Here is a 20,960-nt window from a genome sequence, read left to right as displayed (position 1 = left end):
GAGGTGTGACCAAGCAGGCAGGTTGCCTCTCCAACCTAGCAGATTATGTGCCCGGATATGGCAAGAGGAGGCTTCGCTAGTAATCCCTACTTTGTCCCCCATCTCAGGGACAGCCACATGTCGCCAAATGGGGCCTGGGCCCCCATCTTTAGGGTTCAGCCCTATACCTCCAGAGCTCGGACCATATGGGATAAGGGAAATGGGACTCTGCCTACCTCCAAAGCACAGTGTTTTAGCCTTCACTGAAGATGGGGACTCTGTAGTCACTGTCCCTTTAAATGCGAATCCAACCTCTTGTGACCTACGACATTCTCATAGGCTGGCCAACATTCAGCTTCACAATAAAGAACCCAATCAGACAGCCACAATTACTGTTTTTGTTAGCCCCACAGTAGAGAAAACCACTTCAAAGACCCAGAACATGTTTCACCGTGCTCTATGTTCCCACAAGTGAAACAATCTTACCAATCCATTGTTGCCAGTCGGAGTTTCTACTCACAAGTGGAAAAGAAGTTACTGTTTCACTTACAGTTTTTTATACAGTTCCTTACAATTGAATGCTTTTAAGTTCTTTATGATAATGTATTTTCTGTTGGACTCTGACTTTGGTGAAACACTGTATTCCATTCTGTAATTACCATTTAATTGACAAATGCTATAAAATCAATAAAATTGTTTGAGGAAAAAATGACTTGCCTACATCCGTCTTACACACACAGCAGGTAGGGAAGCTATGCCCTTATCAAGCTATGCTCTGCTGCAACACATAATGGGGCGTGATTTCCAAAATGGTGGACAGGCCAAATAGAGTCTTGGTCTGGCCCCCTAAACCCAGATTAGACGCGGGTGAGGCCTTTAATTGAAGCCTAGAGGTGAAGTATGGAGAGGTTTTGAGGAGAAACCAAGAGATTGGGCTAGCCCCCAGAGACTGGAGGAAAGGTCCAGGAGTCTAGGTAATTCTGGAATCTGTGAGCTGTGGGACGGATTCAGGGGAGCCATACTACCCAGTCAAGAAAACTGAAAAGGGAAGCAAAGAGGGTATTAATAAAAAGGAGGATGGTCTGAAAGGTGGAGAAGATATCCAGAGGGGTTGAGAAGAGCGAAATTTAGAAACGTTGAGTTGGAGAGTAGCGAGAATATTGATTGTCGCGTCCAAAGGGGTGACGAAGGGTACAGAAGCTGAGCTTGATTTAGAAATCTGTGAAATGAAGTTAAGGTGTTGCTGAGAGGCTTGAAGAAGGTTTCAAGAGGGTTAAGAAGTTGAAAGTGATATGGAGGTTATAAGGCTTTGAATAGAAAGGAACAGAGTGGTGTTCACCGGTACGAGGAAAGTGCCTGACACAGTAGGGAGATTTGGAGAGAGATGGCCGTGTTGCCCAAAGGGGTGGAGAAGGTGCAAGAAACAGGCAAGACTTTGAGAGCATCAAGGCTAGTGCCCAAAAGGTTGAAGGTGTTGGGGAAGGTTTGAAGACTTGGAGAAGAATACGTCCAGAAGGAGGGGAGAAGGGTATAAAGAGAGTGGAGAGTGGAGAGTGGAGAGTGGAGAGGGGAAAGTGGAATATGCAGAAAAGATATGGTCCTTCAGGGAGAAAGAACTGGAAGAGCAATCCTGGTTAGATTTTAATGGGGCATTATATGCTAGACCTGTAACTGAACCAACTGTTGCTTTCCCCTTCTACTAACTCTATTGATGATGTGGATTCTATTGGACCTATGGTGATTGTAAAGCAGTAGACGGTAGTCGGAATGCAGGGTTCACAATGAATGATTTATTGCTGAGTTAAACTTTCAAACAGCCTCTCATTATAAACAACAAAACATGCTTAAATGTGGTTCAGCAGGCTTGCTCGGAAAAATGGGTGAATCAATTCAGAGTTCGCATGAATGTCCTCTTAAGCTTGTCTCCTCTTTGAAAACAAAATGATCAGGTCACATAAATTCCTTTCCCCGGACACTAGCTTTCCATTCCTTCACCAGCTGTCCAAATTGGGTTTAAAAAAAAAACAAAAAAACAAAACAGAGAGGGTAAACCCACGGAAAACACTGTCCTTTGAAAATGGTTTACGGCCAGACTTTCCTCGTCCGTGAATACGCTTCGGTAGTGTTCCCGGCGCTGCCGCTCTTCGAGCCTCTCCTGGCAGAGGGTCTGCCTCCTGATAAGGATCTCCGCAGTGCCGAGCCTTCAGCCTCCTAGTACGTCCAGTGTACATCACCTGGGGATTCCTCTCACTTCTCTGTGGTCTCCCGTCAGGGCTGCTGCTGTAATGAGAGACACCTGAAGAGTTTCCTGGGGCTTCTTTTAACTCGTACTTTGCTCTTGCTCCTCCCCTCCCCTCAGGTTCCACACGCCTTTCCTGCCCACTTTCCACACCTGAAGCCAGTTTGCCTTCACTCCTCCACCCTGCTCCGTGCACTTTGTCCATCCCAACCTGTACTGCTATGGGAGCATCTGTCACTTTACCGCATGACACGGCTGTATCTATACCGCTTCCCTTTGTTCATTTTATCTTTTCCCCCACCTGGTCTCCATTTCCCGTGGTGGTTTATGGGACATGTAGTTTTGTTCTGTCCTGCTGACGTAACATTTTGGGTGCTGGTTCTGAAAGTTAGAATGGTGCTGTCTTTTACCTCCATTGCCTCTTTGACCTCCTCACAGTGATGTAAGGCTAGCTATAGTTAAGGCTAAACCTTCTGGAGCCCCTGGCACTGATGACCATGGCCGGCCACATTAAAAACGATCCAGAACTATTGTTGGATAATTTTCTTTTTTTATTTAGAGAGATTCTATGTCTATCGCAAGTCCTGTAGTCATGGACCTCGTCCATTATTATAGCGATTTTGTATTCATGTATTTATTTTAAAAAAGGGAGACCATGGGAATCCAGCCAACTACAGGCCTAAAGCCATACTTGGTGCCTCCAGTAAAAGTTTTGCTTCTTTAGTTTTATAAGACTTGAATTACTGGGTGACTAGACTTGGAATCCTTTCCCCATTTCATGTTGGATTTAGGCAGCTCATAGGTACCTCATTAAATGGGGTAATATGTCCATTATTCTGGCCGAGGTAAAACGAGGAGCCATTGGCACATCCTGTATTGTACCAATGGGCATGAGCAATGCTTAGGACCGAGTCAACAGGCATATTCTTTGGAGTAAACAGTTGTCTTGGGGAATTCCGTTGGCTTTGGTCCAGGTACTCTCCTTTTTACACCGGAACTGAACTATAAAGATCGGAGAGGGTGCCCTGTCTAGAACTATTGCTGCCCACATTGGTCTGAAGCAGGGGTGTGTCCTTGCCCCAACCCTTTTAAACTTGTATATAACGGATATTGTCAAGCTGTGGTCATAAGGTAATACACTACCAAGTTAGGTTGTTTACAGGTAAATTGGCTTGCCTACGCGGACGACTTGGTTTTCTTTGTCCAAACACCTCTGGATTTGTAGAGAAAGCAAAATTTGTTCTCAGAGTATGCCATTAAGAACAGCCTCTTGGTAAACGGCTCCACATTTAGAATCGTGGTCTATTGAACTAAGACTAAGCCCAAAACGATGGCTTGGATAGTTGTAGACTTGCAACTGGGTAAAGTCCCATCTATACGCTGTTTAGGATTTAATTTATCCAATACAGCGTCAGTTTCTGATTTTAGGGATTGTTTGAGAGATTGGTCACAACCTCTATTAGCTAAGTTGAAAAGGATCCTTACTAAGTTGTATGCATATTCTTATCTTCCATTAATGCGTTGGCTATTGCGTATGGTTTGTACATTGTCATCCTCGACCTGGGGTCCTATTTGAATACTCTCCAAGGTACCCTTTGGAAGAAGACATTTAGACTCCCTATGTCTATCCCAAACGCAGTGATACGCCACAAATTGGGCCCGATTTCACTTGATACCAAGGTATTGTGGAAAAAACATATTTATGCTAAGTTGATCAATCCCTCTCCACAACACGCTGTACGTTGACTTGTACCACCCAGACCCAAGAGTATCGCTGCATTTGTACAGTATATGCAGGTTAAAAGTACAGTAGCAGCCTGATGGAATCGGCCAGATGGTGAGCGGTAGGAGTAGGTATAAGTGTTGTTAATATTCATTGAAAAGCCAGGTTTTGACAGTTGCTTGAAGATGGTGTATGACGTTTTATCTCTGATGCGTGGCGGTAAGGAGTTCCAAAGTGAGGCGGCAGTGACTGTAAAATGTACTCCACCTACTCTGGAATTTTTTATTCTTGTGGTATTAAGCGTTTTGCTATCAGAAGAGCGGAGGGCACCTGAGTTGGGTTTCGGAGAGATCCTCTTGTTAAGGTTGATGGGGCAATGTTGTAGATGCAGCGATGTGCTAGTGTCAGTGTTTTGAACTCACTGCAAGCTTTGATGGGGAGCCAGTGGCCTTCACGTCCGGAGGCCGAGATGTGATTGGTGCAGCGCAGACTCAGGGCTGCATGAAGGGCTTTGTTCTGGAGGAGTTGCAGCTTTGCTAGCTTTGTTGCAGAGGTGCCCATGAGGAGGACGTTGCAATAGTCCAGTTTGCTGATGATAATGGCTCTTGCAAGTGTGAGACGGTTGTGGACAGCAATTGCCTGCTCTGGAAAATAGTTTTGCAAGTGTATGCTGTGGATAAGGCCAATGCTCTTATGTGCTTGGACATATAGTCAGATGCTGTGGAACGACTGGGAGGTCCTATAAAGAATATGCAGGGTTTATTGGGAGGAGAGATCAATTTCCTAAGTAGATCCATCTTTTTCCTTCCAGTAGAGCATGTTATATTTATTTGCGTTTCCGGCTGAATCAATTACCTACCTTCCAACACTTGGGTCCCAGGGTACCTTGGAAGGGTGTCAGCAGAGCCTGAAGACTATGTAATGTGGAAGGTGTGATGGAAACTCTCAAACATCTTATGGTCTACTGCCTTGCTGTTAGCAATCTAAGAACTACTCACTTTATTAACTTTGTATATGTACATGCTGCCATCCTAAGTGAATCCCTGTGCACTTGTTTAATGCAAGGAGATTGTATTACTTTGATTTTAGCTTTATATAGATTTCTATTCGAGCTTTTCTTGTCGTTACAGGTTCAGCTCTAATATTAGGTTTGGAACTATGATATTGGCCGATGTCAATATCTAGCTTGGAACTAAGGAAGTGATTGTTCTGAATTGTATAGTGATTTTGATTATTTAAATTCCCACTAAAGATTTTGATGTAATAGAAGATTTTAATGTTTTGTATTCTGTGTAAACTGAATTGTTTTTATTTCTGAAGTGTCCTCATTATTCAGGTAAGTCACGCTGGAGGTAAGGATGAGGAAGGATACTTGAAGTATAAAAGGAAACTTTGTTTCTGATGCTTGTTAATCTGCTTAGAATCACATGCTGTGCATATGGTCCGACATCCAGTGGTAACCGCAGAGTATTGCATCTTGTCTTTCGGGGACTGAAAGGGGACGTCGACATAGGCGTGTCTGTAACACTATCCCTATCGTGACGTGTGTAGTACCCAAAATCCCTCCACGTGGTCGGGCCCTGTGGCCGACCTATACAGTAGGGAGAGTGGGGTCGGGGTGGCCATATTGTTTAGTATGTCTTTCCTCCTTTCCCCTATTTTCCTTGTCGGTCTGGTCATTCTTCCCTTTTGCTGTGGAAAGGACTCCTTTTAGATTCTGCCCTAAGTGTAGGGTCAGATATCCTTGGAAGGACGAACACAGGACGTGTAACACCTGTCTCCCCCTAGAGCACGACTCTGGTCTTGCTACAGGGACTACACCCGGCGACAGGGGCGTACAAGCGCATCGCACTAAGCACACAACTCCTACGCCAATTTCGACGCCTTCGTCGAAAAAGGCGAAAGCGCCAACGGGGTCGCCGAAAACTTCGCAGATTCCCTCGATCATTCTGATCCAAAGCCTTCCCTGCATCCGCAGCAGCGTATTGCGACTGGGCAATCGAAACAAACTAAGGGCGCTACTCAAAAACCTACACGCGTCGAAGTTCGGGAGCCCGACGCTTCAACGATTTTCAAGGCCTCAGTAGGCCCGAAAACTACAGCTAGGCCTCTACCCAGAAAACCGACCGCTAGGCCCCTAGTGCCGCGGACGGTATTACAACTGCCGATAAATCATCGGAGCCTTTGTCTCACGACGATTCGGTGACTATCGAAAGTAGCATCGGAAGAATCGCAGCGGCGGTCGGCCTTACTTCGGTTTCGCCTAAGGTTATGGGCCAAGCTGCGGAAAAAGTTTCAGCGGATTGGGTTCCCGATTCCGATGGGGCTTACGAAGTTAGTCGAGAGCCTCTTTCCGACACCCTGAGAGGTTCCTTTCGACGCCGCAGTGCGGAGAATGTTGTTTCTCCTCGTGTAGGCCCGTTTGGGTCCTCTCAATGGACTACAGAAAAATTTGAGGGTTGTATGGATTGGCTGGAGCAGATTATCAGTTCTTCTGATCATCCTCCCTCAAAAAGGGCTCGGGTAGACCCTAACCTCCAAATTCAGGAAGATCAGTCTCATGTTTTCCAACAGGAAGACGTGGTCCATATGGACGCATATAGAGACATCTATAATGAATAAGAAGCAGCTTCTTTTCTCAAACTATGAGGAAGATCAACAGGATATTATGGACAACTGGGAAGAAACCCAGCAGGAAGGTCAAGACCCTTGGACACAACAAGATCAGGATACTGATTTTTTGTGCCTAGACTCTCCTCAGTCCACCCCGGCTCGCCAGGCCTCCCCTGTGGATGACCAAATGGCTTTCAACTCCATGTTGAAGAAAGCAGCTGAATACTTCCAAATTGCCACTCAAGAGGCGGTACCTGAGCAGGACTTCGTGGAGGATATTAAGGAAATACCTGCGGCGAGCCAATCCATCCCCTCGAAAGAGGGCAGGGGCACCACGGGAGAATCACCACCGGAGAAGGAGTCTGAGCAGTTGTATGCCCTGGGCAAACGTGTCACGTCAGCAGCTGCATACACCATTCGGGTTTCTAATAATACTACTCTATTAGCAAGCTATGCTGATGCCCAATGGAATTTGCTTCAGGAAGGCGCCTCCAGGAGGTTCCTGAACCCGCCAGGACAAAGTTTCTCGCCATTGTTTCGGAAGGAAGACTGGTTAACCAGAAAGTGGTGAAGAACACCCTGGACACTGCGGAAACTACAGGCGGGTCTCTTGCACAAGGAATTCTACTGAAAAGACACACCTGGCTCCGTACATCAGGATTTAGACCTGAGACTCAGGCCTCCCTCATTAATAAACCCATTGAGGAGACTAACCTCTTCGGGAAAGCAGTGGATGAAGCGTTGGAGACAGCCAAGAAGGAGCATGAGACTATAAGGTCTCTGCACCAAATTACACAGAGACCCTCCTCCCAGAGGCGTAATAACTCTCGGCGGTCCTTTCGAGGGCAAGCCTGTGCTGGTCAAAACAACTACGGTACGGGTAACTTAACACAAATCAAACATCTGGAAGCCCCACTTACTACCCCTCAAGGGGTCAGAAACGCGGCAAAGGTAGAGGCAGAGGCCCCAATCCCAGAGGAGCCACGGCCTCTGGTCAGAAATGACCACCAAGTCCAGGTCCCCTCCCATGTCACCCAGGTCGGGGGGCGATTAACATCTTTCCTTAAGGCATGGGAGGGGATAACTTCCGACCAGTGGGAATTAAAGACGTCGTCCACAATATTGCGTGGAATTCGCCCGACCTCCACAGTTCAGACTGCTGCGCTCACGGCACCTTTCACCGGACCATCTGGAGATCCTGATCCGAGAGGTGGAAGTACTGCTGGGAAAGGACGCCATAGAAGCCGTCCCTATTCTTCAGGTAAACAAGGGTATTTATTCAGTGTACTTCCTTGTACCCAAAAAGCATCTCACCATGAGTCCTGTTCTGGATCTGTGCCCAGCGAACAAGTTTAAAGTTTCGCATGGTAACCCTGCAGGAGGTGGTCCCATTGCTGAAACAAGGGGACTTCTTGGCAACATTGGACATGAAAGATGCATACATTCATATTTCAATGTTGCCAGCGCACAGGAAATATCGAAGGTTCATGATCCAGGACAAACATTACCAATTCAAGGTACTCCCCTTCGGCATCGCCTCAGCACCAAGGGTGTTTACCAAAGTCCTGGCACTGGCAGCTGCACACCTGCGCAGACTATCAGTCCCAGTTTACCCTTACCTCGACGACTCGCTCATCACAGGGGACTCGTTCGACGTTTGTTTTTTGAACACCCAAAAAACAGTAGATCTCCTTCAGTCTGGGTTTTTCAATCAACGGAAAGAAATCCAGCTTAGTCCCCAGCCAAGTAAAACAATTTCTGGGAGCGCTAATTCGGACGGAAGACGGTCTTTTCTTCCCCTCCAGCGAGAGGGTTAAGAACATGCTCTCTCAGATTCCTCAATATGTAGCCAGTCGGGAGGTGACGGTACGCAAGGCCATGCGTTTGCTAGGGATTATGGCGTCATGTATATACTTGGTTCCCCACGCGCGGCTGCGCGTGTGCCCTATGCAAGAGTGGCTCAACAGCCAGTGTTATCGGGCCAGCGGACAATGGGAAGATATGTTAGTTGTCTTGCCAGCCCTCGTTCTCTCTCTGCAGTGGTGGTCATGAGAAAATCACTTCAAGGGGAAGACCTTTACCACCCCTGCAGTGGAAGCCGCTCTCACGACAGACGCATCTCTCACAGGGTGGGGGGCTCACCTGCTTCAGCAGACAGCACACGGAGTGTGGTCCCCTCAAGTAGCGTCCAATCATATAAACTTACTGAAGCTATTAGCGGTGTTCAAAGCATTGAAAGCCTCTCGGGTGCAACTGCAAGGGAAGACAGTGCTGATCCTAAACGACAGCACTACAGCAATGTATTAACTGAACAAACAGGGGGGCACTCACTCTCCAGGGCTATCCAAGCTGTCCCAAAACATTTGGATATGGGCTCTCAAACACAAGATGTTTTTGTTGTCCCAACATGTTCCAGATGAACTCAATCATCTGGCAGACGTACTCGGCAGCGATTTTCCTCTGCCAGAAGAATACGAATGGCGTCTGCATGAAGACATTGTGTCCAACGTCTTTCTTCGCAGAATGAGGTTTCCTAAGAGATCGACCTGTTCGCTACTCAGGAGAACGCCCAGTGCCAAGACTACGCCTCTAGGTACCCCCAGAACCGGTCCAAGGGGAACGGTCTCTGGATAACATGATTGGGGAAATTTGTCTACGCTCTCCCCCCGCCACCCCCCCCGACTCCCCTTCTCAACAAGATAGTCCACAAGATGCACCAGGAACCAGTTACCATGATACTGGTGGCCCCCATGTGGGCCCGCCAACCCTGGTTCGCTCACCTGATTGAAATGTCCCTCTCCCCACCAGTCAAGCTACCCTGCCGGTACAACATGTTGTCTCAGGACAGGGGGGAGACCCTACACCCATGCCCCAAACTCTGAACTTAGTAGCCTGGCTCCTGAGATCATAGAGTTTGGACACCTGCAACTCCCTCAGAGGTATGGACATACTCAGGGAAGCGAAAAAACCTTATACACGTTATTGCTATGCCAGCAAATGGAAACGTTTTGTCATCTGGTGAAATTCCAAGGACGTCAATCCCATCACCCTCACACGTTGTGCTGTATCCAACCCATCTATTGGACACTGGGTTAGTCTTCAATTCCCTAAAGGTTCATCTGGCTGCTCTGTCAGCCTACACCACATCACAACTAAAGGTATTGTGGTGGAAAATTCCGGTGATTAAAGCTTTTATGGAAGGGGTTAAGAGGATTTATTCTCCCATCTCTCACCCAGCCCCTGGATGGGATCTGAATGTAGTTTTGACCAGGCTCATGTGAGCTCCCTTTGAGCCTATGTATAAAGCAAGTCTGAAAGACTTGACTTCTAAGACAGCCTTCCTAGTGGCTATCACTTCTATCAGAAGGGTTAGCGAACTACAGGCTCTTTCTGTTACAGACCCCTTTGTTACAGCCCACAAAGATAAGGTAGTTGTGCGCACACATCCCAGGTTTGCGCCTAAATTCATATCGAAGTTCCATGTGAACCAATCAATCGAACTACCCACTTTCTTCCAGAACCCTACTAACATGGCCGAAAGAACAACTTCACACACTAGACGTGCGCAGGGCAGTCGTGTTTTACCTGGAAAAAACGAAACCACTAAGGAAGACTAAACAATTCTTCGTTTCAGTGGCAGCTGGTAGAGCAGGGGATCCTGTCTCTAAATCAGCTATCTCAAGGTGGATTGTCAAATGCATCACACTGTTACACTCTTGCTAAAAGAGAACTGCCCTTCAAGCCTAGAGCACACTCTACTCGAGGCATTGGGGCATCCATAGCATTCATTGCAAATGTTCCTCTTGAGTCCATTTGCAAAGCGTCAACCTGGAGTTCTGTACACACCTTTACAAAACACTTTTGCCTAGACACTCATTCTAAGTTTGATTCTCAGGTGGGACAAGCAGTACTAAGACATCTTTTCTCTACTGTTCCTTCTCACAACCCACCTCCAACTCAGAGTACTGCTCGCTAGTCTATGCACAGCATGTGATTATAAGCAGATTAACAAACATCAGAAGACATGCATTACTTACCGTAATAGCATTTCTGATGATTGTATCTGCTTAGATTCACATGCGCCCTCCCTACCTTCCCTCTCGGGGTGGAAGGAACATGGACATCTTACTACTTTCTCTCTTTATGTACTCACTCACTATAGCCTTGGGCTCCCTCATGGCAGAAGAAATACAATCGGAGGGACCTCGGCACGTGGGGGATTTTGGGTACACTACACGTCACGATAGGGATAGTTTTACAGACACGCCTATGCCGACGTCCCCTTTCGGTCCCCGAAAGACAAAATGCAATACTCTGCGGTTACCACTGGATGTCAGACCATATGCACAGCATGTGAATCTAAGCAGATACAATCATCAGAAATGCTATTACAGTAAGTAATGCATGTCTTATTTGGTTACAGGTTAAGAATAAGGTGGGAAATAGGAGAAAGAATAGAGTAAAAAATAAAAAATAAGATACTGGAAGAAAATGACGAGTTGGTACAGTTATTGGTTAAAGGTAAGACTGGAGAGCAGGTGTATGGTTAGGAGTACAAGAGGAGGAACTGGGACCGAAGTTGATGATAGAGATAGCGGACCGAAGAAGGTGTAGGGTAAGACAGCCTATAGAGGGCAGCAGAACCAGGAAGAGGAACTAGTAGGGGAGTGATCCAACATCTGGATTGGGAGGGGGCACTGAAGTACTTGGGAGTATTTCTCGCCCTGCTATGCTTCCCACCCAGGACTGTGGGAGTTGCCACCTTCTCTGCCATGTCACTCATTGTCGATTTCACAGAGCAAGACAGGCTCTAGGAGCAGATGTTGGGGATCCTGAGGGAGGACAACAGACTGCAAACAAGTAGGTTCCGGTCGCAGAGTGCAAAGAAAAGAAAATGTGAGATATTCCAGTGAAACCAATGCTGGCCAAGAATTGTCAAAGAACCTCCTAATACAGAAGAAGTCAAGACAGGGCCCTGGGAAAACCTAATAAATTGTTCTAAGACTTTTTATTTTAACCTTTCCTCTGGAAGCGCTTCTTGAACACCCAAGGCTGGAGAGAAGCCGTGTTTTTAACTTTTAGTTTCCTGTAAGCCTTTGGTTAGTCTAAGCACTCTGAGCCTTTAGGCGCACTTCATTCCTACGCGGTTTAAGAGGTCAGACTAATAAAGCAACTCGTAGGTATTCTGTGTTGGGTCATTTTATCCCTGCAGCATACATGATGGAACATATTTCCCAGCATCCAAGCAAGAGGCCCTGTTTGCAAGACTGTCTGGCTTTTGTCCATTGTAAATCTTGGCTAACAAGACTAGATGTGACCCCCCTTTCTTGGAGCTGCTCTCTGTGCATATGTAGTTCCTCCCTCCCCTTTATCTAAAGCTCTCTATTCTCCTTGCAGTGCCTGGGGTGAGGCCTTGTTCCTGATGCTGCAGACGGTGGCCATTGGATTCCTCATGCACTACTACACAGAGCGCACCGTGAAAGGTAACCTACTCGTGCATGCTCAGTTGGAGGGGGACTACTTGTGCGCTCACTGGTCAATGTTGCAATATCTCTCCCATAACCCTACTCAAAAGCATCAGCACAAACAGTAAAATGTGCAGTGTGCATTATAGTGCAAACTAGAAAACTACAGGAATCCCATTATTAGATTGTCAAGCAGGGCTCTCGACACAACTGAGAAAGAGGGGGAGAGAGGGAAAATGACCACCTGCGATTGGCCTCTGCATAGACAGGGTAAATGGATTGCTGAACACAAGCTACAGAAGGGGGAAGAGTTCATCTTGGCCATCGTAAGAAGGCTGGCAGACAACACTCTCCATGTCTGTATGTAAACAGCTTTCTGTCTGTAGCACGTAATGATTGTGGCTGCCACTGCAAAGGTAAACACTGGCTCTTCCGCCAATATCACACAATTCTGTTAGCTGTGAAATCCTGTATTGGAGAATAGATTTCAGGGCTCCAGAGATGACCACTAAGCCTCATGTCTCAGTTTCCTCTTCATGTGTACATACTACCTTTCGTTCTGCCACTCCTTTTTTCCTGTGTTTCACATTTCCTGTATCCTTGTTTCCTGTTAACGTTACTGTCTTATCCACCAAGCAGCTTGTCCTCCCTTCCTCTTCGGACGTACAGACTATCTTCCGTTCTCTCATTTCCTAATATCCACCGTTCCCTGTGCTCTCATTCTGATGCTGTCCTCCCTGCTTCTCTTTTTCAGGTGTGCTCTTCATGGCGGTGTACTTCGCAGTGTTGTCTGTGTTGCTGTGCCCCATCACCCCTATGTCTGTGGTGACATTGATGCAGGCGACGAACATGCCGGCAGTCATTTTCAGTCGCGTGAGTAGGCTCTCTTGAAGTAGTATTTCGGGGTTTTTTTTCCCACTGGTTGGTCCATCCTAAACCTTTCATGGATCTTCAGATGAAGGTTACTGAAGGCCTCAACAGAAAACTATTGATTTATTGACGTGGAAATTGGGTGCCTGAGCCTTCACGCAGTTTACAGACCCCATTGCCATAGGTTAACCACTCCCAGACTGCCTTCATGTTTCGCTGCGCCTGGAAAAACCTGGGCTTCTGGGTCTTATGGCTTTTCTTTGTCTTTCCAGCTGATCCAGGCGGTGACGAACTACAAAAATGGACACACTGGGCAGCTTTCAGCCATAACAGTCTTTCTTCTTTTCGCCGGCTCCCTGGCCCGGATATTTACCTCCATACAGGTAAGGAATAGGGGGGACACGGAGGGATTGGGATTGGCTGCCCTGATCCACGAGAGGGCCGTGAAGGAAGACTCGTTCACCAGTACATACTGGTCATCCTTTTCATCTTCAGTCGCAGTAAAAGGGGCCGAGACAGCCAGAAGAGTTATGAGATGAGAGTTCCAAGTAGTGGAAACAGGAGTAGTGTGTCAATCCTCATTTTACATTCTTAAAAAGCACGCTGAATTTAGGATTGTTTAAGTGCAGACTGTCACCAGTAGCCTGTAGTTCTCACATGCGCCACTCTGGTCAAGACAGGGAGGTCCTTGTCTAGACTGTAATCCACTGCCTGCCCGTGACTTGCATCACCATAGTGTAGGCAGCCTGGGGCATGACATATGCCGTTCTAGTGAGGACACAGATCTGCTGCCAGTTCTGATTTGTACCCAGGAGGAATGCGATTCCTGTCCTGGAGTTCTAGCTCATGCCATTTAGTTCAGGCAGGAATCTTCCACTGAAGGTTATAACTGCGACACCCTGGTTGAGACCCACATCTGCTGCCTGTGCTTCTGGCTTGTGCAGACAGGCATCTGCTGCCTACATTTCTAGCTTGTGCCACGTAGTACAGACAAGAATATAGCGCATGTAGGTTTGGCATGTACTACTCTACCATGGACCTTGAACTACTGCTTGCGGTACTCTCTTGCGTCCTTGTTCAGATAGGCACCCGACACCTGTGATTCTCCTTTCTCGTACTGAGTGCATAATGTGTCATAATTGCCTGTACTCCCTGTGTAGCATGGAATCTGCAGCCAGGTAGCTTGAACTAATCCCTCTCCTTGTGCAGACAGAAATGTACTTCCAAAGCTCTCCCTGTCCTCTAGCACAGAGCGGAACATGTCTGTAGTTCTCTAACACTCCCCTAGTGCATATAAGAATCTACAGCCAGAGGCCTGTCTACAGGAGTTGGCCACCTATAGCATTGACTCATGATGCCCCTAGTGCAGGTTGGCATCGGTCCCATATAGTCGTGGATCATGTTGCTCCTGATAATGACCGCAATCTGCCACCCATAGCACTGACCCATGCCACCCCTACTTCCAGACCGGGACCTGCCGCTTGCAAGTCTGACTTATGCCACCTTTACTTTCTTTACAGGAGACCGGTGACCCACTCATGGCCCTTACCTATGTGGTGTCTTCCTTATGCAATGGGATCATCACTTTCCAGCTGCTCTACTACTGGAACACAACACCCGGCACAGTCGCTGAAGAGAAGAAAAGGAAGTAGAAGCACACTGGCAGCAGTGCAGGGCCCGAATGCACTGTTCACCCACCATCCATGGCACATCGCCCCCTTCTTGCCCCCGACCGTCTAGTTCCATGTCATTTTCAGAGCAATGCCACTGTCCTAACTCTTTCAAGGGCACACCGTGCATGCTCTACTTACTGCTGGCGGTTTCCTCTGCCCTACAGAGGGACGCCAGGTGACGGGCCGCTGGCTGAAAGGTCAGGTGTGGCTACTCTCGATATGGGGGGAGTATCTCACACTTCAAACTGCACACATTCCTCTAACCTGTAGGCATGCGGCCTTGTTAATGGATCGCTTAGGCCTTCAGTCAGATGATCTATACCTTACAGAAACAGCAAATCCTGTCCCTCTTTTTTACTTCTGGCCTCTACCTAAATTCTTTGAGAATGCTTAGCATGCTGTGCCGTAGCCACTGCTGCCATCTGGGTGCAACCCAATTGACAGCAAAACAAGGATTGCTGGTGTCTAATGCAGAGCAACGTGCCACCAACCAAAACCACCTGAAAGCTTAGTGAGCCTAAACGGAGGATTCCTCCTCCTCCTCCTCCTTTAAACGTCTGGATTAGTGAAATGGATTTCATCTCTTCAGGTGCGTCCTTTGCCACAGCCATTACGAAAATAACCCATCAAAAGAACGCCTTGTTTAATGCATGTTTCAAAGCACAGTGGGGAGTTTGAAGAATTCAGGCCAGTAGATGGGTAGGAGATTCAACTTGGGCACGCTTTCAATTTAGTTCTTGAATGCTTTTATGAACTCTGGGGCGATGCCATCTGGAAATCCTATTTTTTTTTTCGCAGTCCTCTTGGACAAAAGCACATTTGGCCTCCTTCCTGGATCAGGTCCAGAGGTGTGCTCGCCTCTTCCAGGAAGCAACTGGATAGTAAGGCCCAGGCCTTTTCTGCTTCAGTGTGCACGCTCAACAAACAAGCACCCCACATTACACGATCTCTTATTGTCTGAGGCTGCAGAAGAACCCCCCCCCCCCTCCTCCTCCCCGCCTATTGAAGAGCAGGAGGGACATGGGCGGGAAAAAGGAAAGCAAATCATTTACAGTCCTGATTGGGGCCGCTCGCTCTTGAACCTCCAGCAATCACCCATTCCTTTACTTTGACTTTTAAAAGTAATTTAATGATGTCGACTTATTTTTTTACCAAATTTTCAAATGTTCACATTGTGAAACTTATTTTCTCTCAAATTCTCCCCTGCTCATACGCATGTGGGGGCTTGCCACAAAGCAGAGCCATGCTGCTTAGTTAAACATCTGTGGCAGAACCTAACAAGACAGTCAGTACCTATACAGATCTGCTAAGGCTTGTGGCAATCTGTCGGCTGTTGTGCTAGCAGCCAACATGTGATTGACTGTAAGGGCATCCCAGTTAAGAGGGGTGTGGCTATGCCTCTGATTGAACCTGTTTGGCACATCTTGCTGTTAGAGATGGGAGGGCAACGCACAGTGTGCCAGATGTATGGTGCACATCGTAATGATCTAGTCTTTGCCTGGGCATTGTGCATGGATGGCTCCAGTCTAAAAAAAGAGTCAGCAAGGTGGCTCAGGCCTCCTCAGCCTCACACAGCCGTATTCCAGACCACTTGCCGAGACCAGTCCTCTTATCTTGGTTGTCTGCTTGCATCCATTTCCCTTCTTAGGTACTGCTATAACGCTGTTCGGTTCTGTACTCCACTGCAAATAGAACGGTTCACTTTTTTTCTGCTTGTAGTCACATGAATCTATGGACCAAATGTGGGAAATGAATGTGATATGTTGAACACATTTGAGAAGAAAATCGATCTGAAAATATGTGAATTGCTAAGTAAATATGGAAGAAGACGAACATTAAAATAATAAAAACATGTATAAAACCCAGTTGTATTGTCCTTTGTACCGCTTCTCTTTTCTGTTTTCAGACCATTCTCAATATGACCTTGGTGCCCTAATGTACTGCACTTTGTCCTCTGTCATACTTGCAGGCGAGCCGCATCTTAACCTGTCATCCCAACATTTCGGTCAGATAGGGACACATTTTGTTTCCATTTTTGCGAGATTTATCAGCCTGAGCTTGTCCTCGAGAGGAAGCAACATAGCTGCTGCTCTGTAGTAAACTTAAAAGGCAGTGGTGGGAAGCCCTGTAAGTGCGTGGAAACCCCCCACCACACTGCCGTGACTACATGACTGCTTCACTATCCTGCTGCAGCTGGACACTAAGGTAACCCATCTCTGCGTGGAGAGATGCCGGCCTGTTTGACAGAGGTCACCAGCATGCCCTGTAGCTTAACCCGCTCACCACCACCGCTGGTCTTCTCTCATCACTATTCTAATATAGTCTTCCGGGGGAAATCAAAAAGGACTCCAGACACAGTGTTACTTTCAAATGTTTGTGGATTATTGTGGTGAGTGTGTGACGAACTTCTGTTTATGTATTTCAGATGTTTTTGCAGATGAGAATGATATTATAAACTTTCAAATGCTTGTGGATTATTGTGGTGAGTGTGTGTCGAACTTCTGTTTATGTATTTCAGATGTTTTTGCAGATGAGAATGATATTATATGATAGGTTATTTTTCCAGATGTTTCTAAGCGCGGACCCGGAGATTGAACCTGTGTTGCTTCATGTCGTCTTGCTTCCAATGCGAGCACGTTGCCGCTGAGCTATCCTCCCGGGACTAGAATAATAACAACAAATTAATTATCCCGCAATAACAATCCTACTCCACAATCTGAGGACAAGAACAGGGTATTCTGAACTGCAGCGTGCCTACTTTTGTTTCACTAGTCCGTTTTTATCAAAGCATAGAACATCAACTTGACTTTGCTAATTCACACAGAGATCGGTACATATATAAGCAGATATGACTGGCTATTCTACATAATAATATCCTTAGAAATTTCATTTATTTTCAGTAGTTAACAAAAATAGTGGTGAAAATTAAATGAAATTTGCTTCAAAGCGTAGGTTCTGCAAAATGGCTTGAGAAAACCATTGCAATGAAATCAAATAATAACATTTGCAATGTCTCAGCTTAAATAATTTCTACTTAAAGGCTATCCTCTTTCACTGGCACCTTAGTGCTTATGTGAATTCAGGCATTTACTTTCTAAATTACCATAAACAATTGGGAAATGTGAATGAACTATTTTAGTGGGACGTGCAAGTGAAAAGCTACACCAAAGAATAATCATTGGACAGAAAAAGAAATGTTTGTGTTTTTTTTAAAGTTGGGAATACATGAAAGAGAAATTCGAAATTGCTTTGATATTCTTTTTGGAATGAGAGCTAGTAAAAAAGAATCCATTTGAATAACCATTTTTCAATATTGGTTTTCCAAACAAAGTTCAAATATTATGAACATTTGGGGACAAATATTCGACTTCTGGACATGGCTGGAGCTGCTACAGGGACATTCCTGTGCAACGGGAGTAGTTTCTGTTTCGGACTCCCTAGAAGTGGTACCCAAAATGATGACCCAGTTTTTTCTAAAATGCTGTTTATGGCCTCTTGTATAACTCCTATTAATATAATCATCTGTAAGATATAAGCAGATTATTTCTTTTTTTTTTAAAACAACTTATCTTTTTTCATCTTGTTCATTTCTTTGGTAGTAGTAAGTTTAAACTCCTCTTGTAATGTTTTAAATCAAGTTTTTCTTTAGCCTTTTGCACTGTCCTGTCTTGTAAGAAGTTTGCTACTGCCACTTCTCTTTGTTCTGCGATTGAAGAGCCATGAAAGAGACGTGGATACAGAGGACTCATGGTTTTGGCCATAAACCTTTATTGAAACAAAAAGGGGTAGGCAAATACCTCATTATGCCTATTCTAGGAGGTTTTTACCTACCACAATCAAAAACAAATGGGTCTGTCCTTTTGTCAAGATGTCCAACAAAATATGTCCTGTGTCCGTAATCCTATTCTGGTCATCACAGTATAAAACTGATTCTAAGGTGCAAAGGGCATCGTGTTTGGTCCCCCTGTCTCTCGCTCATGGGCGTTGAGCGGTCTTCCTTTCCGCTTCCTTTGCTGCTGTTTTTGCTGCGGTCCGACACTGTATCATGCAGCGTTCACTTCCCTGCTATGCCGGTTGCCTTCTGCATAGTACGCAGTGTCCTTGAGCTTCCGCAGCTCTCCCAACTCCTTTGCCGCCTCAGCTGCTGTGACTGCAATTTTAAAATTCCTGGGCTGATTGAAGAGTTTCCAACTACTAGACCGCTCTATGGGTTTGCTGGCCTTTGTGATCCTCATTGCTCGATCTTTCTTCCCCCGTCCCAGTGATGATTACGTCATCCCTTATGTAATTCTGAGGGCAGTGGTATGAGACCCTGTTGGGAGTGATGATTACTGCTCCTGGTCTCTTCCTCACTCCGTAGTTTGTCCTGTCGGGAGTGTTTAAAGTAAGTCTGGCATGGGGTTGATGGAGAATGTCAATATGCCATTACGGCAAGTGGAATGGATGGTACTTCCCTAAAAGGGGCTGGAGGGATATGACTCCAATGTCACCACACTTCCCCGAAGGTCACCTCTGCCCAAGTGGTCCTTCTTCATATAGCCAACCCCAGGGTCAGGATCTGGTAGCGGCTGTTGTCCCCTGGCCACCTGAGGAGAGACTCTCCTAGAGAAAGGAGTGATGACGTCACTGGATTCATCACATACATTTAATGCTGCTGGTTCTCTCTGTATCTATTAGGAAATGGGAGAGGAAATCTACATTTCCCTGTCTCGTCCTATCCGATGTGCTACCATAAAACAATGAGGCTGTATTTCTAAAGAACCAGCGCATGACTTGTTCATTGGTGTCTTTGTGTAGGCTCATCCATGTTAATGGAGAATGGTCGGTGACTGACCTAAAATACCTACGAGTAAAATAATATTTTAAATATGACACTGAGCGTTTAATGGCTAGGGCCTCCAGCTCAATCGGGGCATAGTTCTTTTCTCCAGGGTATAGTTTTCGACTGATATAAAGAATTGGGTGTTCAATGCCATTGTGATTTTGGGACCTCTCCTCACAGGTTTCCCTCAACATATCAACCACATCCCAGAGGTCTCTACCATACAGTCATTCAAACAGTAAAAACCCTCTAGAGGATTGTGGTTTTTTACAGATGGCAAGAAGATGATTCTTCCTAGGGATCCTTTTTACCATTAGCAAGGATTTCAAGGATTTCAAAGGGATGGCTCTTTCTTAAGATTCGAACAGTTCCCAATCTCAAGGGCTAATACCCTCCTTTTTTTTTGTTATTGTTGAGATGTACACGTCAGGGGCCTGAACTACTCTCCTGCCCCCTCCCCTGACAGTGCTTTAGGCAATCCTTCCACAATACTTATCTTCACCTGCTAAACTATTGTTACACAGGCCTGTTACACAATTGTTTGTAAGCATTTACTTTCACCTGGTATACTCTCCTGCCAGGACTTTCATGCATTTACTTGTAAGCATTTTTACTTTGGCCCATTGCTGGCATATCGTTCCTGTTTTTACTGCATTTGCTTAAACAATAATTCTCTCTTTCATACAAAAGGGCTTTGCCCCTTTTCCCAGTTCACTGTCATTTACGTGGTCTCTTCTGTTCTTATAATATGGGTTCAGCAACTCTTCTGTATTGCAGCTTGCAGGTATGTCAGTTTTCTCGTTATTTTCAATGTGTTCTCTCGAGCAGAACACACTTTCAGATAACCCGGTAACCCCTTTGACTTCCCTGGGATTACCGGGTGCTGTTAGCGGATCCTGGTCTTCTCTGCTTCTGCTCCGGTTGCTGACTTGGCATGCGCCCTATCAACTCGTATACCTTCTCTGGCTCTGTACAAGGGTCCTGCCGTCTGCTTTTTTCTGCTTCCTCTGCTGCTGTTTGGCTGCACTCCGACACTGTCCCCTGCAGCTTTCACTCCCCTGCTATGGTTGCCTTCTGCGTAGGACGCTGTGCCCTTGAGCTTCCGCAGCTCCCACATCCTTCTCGGCTGCTGCGACCGCAGTTTTAAAGTTCCTGGGCTGATTGAAGAGTTTCCAACGACTGGACCGCTCTGTGGGTTTACCAGCCTTTGTGATCTTCATTGTTCGATCCCTCTTCCTCCCAGTGATGATTACGACATCCCTTATAGAATGCTGAGGAAAGTGGCATGAGATCCTGCTGGGGGTGATTACTGCTCCTGGTCTCTTTCCTGTCTCACTGATTGGTATATATTTATTTGTGTCCTGTCGCAGAGTGTTTAAAGTAAGGTTGTCATGGGGTTGAGGGAGAATGTCACAATATGCCATGGAGAATGGATGGTAATTCTGTAAAAGGGACTGGCGGGCATGTGACTCTCTCCAGCGATGTCAACCTACTTCCCTGAGGGTCACCTCCCCCAGGTGGTCCTCCCACATATCGCCACCCCCATGGTCAGGATCAGGAAGCAGCTGCCTTCCCT

At 46.3% G+C, this 20,960-nt stretch overlaps 1 protein-coding gene across 2 annotated transcripts in view; it reads left to right on the top strand.

The window, feature by feature from the left end:
* MPDU1 (mannose-P-dolichol utilization defect 1) overlaps positions 1–16,427 on the top strand; it is a 79,154-nt gene extending 62,727 nt beyond the window's left edge. For both annotated transcript variants that reach the window (XM_069644586.1, XM_069644593.1), the window contains 4 exons: positions 11,952–12,037; positions 12,774–12,892; positions 13,162–13,272; positions 14,410–16,427. In XM_069644586.1, coding sequence (XP_069500687.1) covers positions 11,952–12,037; positions 12,774–12,892; positions 13,162–13,272; positions 14,410–14,541 — 448 coding nt within the window. In that variant the 3' untranslated portion in view covers positions 14,542–16,427. The remainder of the gene's footprint in view (positions 1–11,951; positions 12,038–12,773; positions 12,893–13,161; positions 13,273–14,409) is intronic.
* Positions 16,428–20,960: the final 4,533 nt, after the last annotated feature.

Source organism: Ambystoma mexicanum, chromosome 1p (assembly GCF_040938575.1).
Source record: "Ambystoma mexicanum isolate Mex_15411 chromosome 1p, UKY_AmexF1_1, whole genome shotgun sequence".
Classification (NCBI taxonomy): domain Eukaryota; kingdom Metazoa; phylum Chordata; class Amphibia; order Caudata; family Ambystomatidae; genus Ambystoma; species Ambystoma mexicanum.
This window is presented reverse-complemented; position numbering and strand designations above follow the sequence as displayed.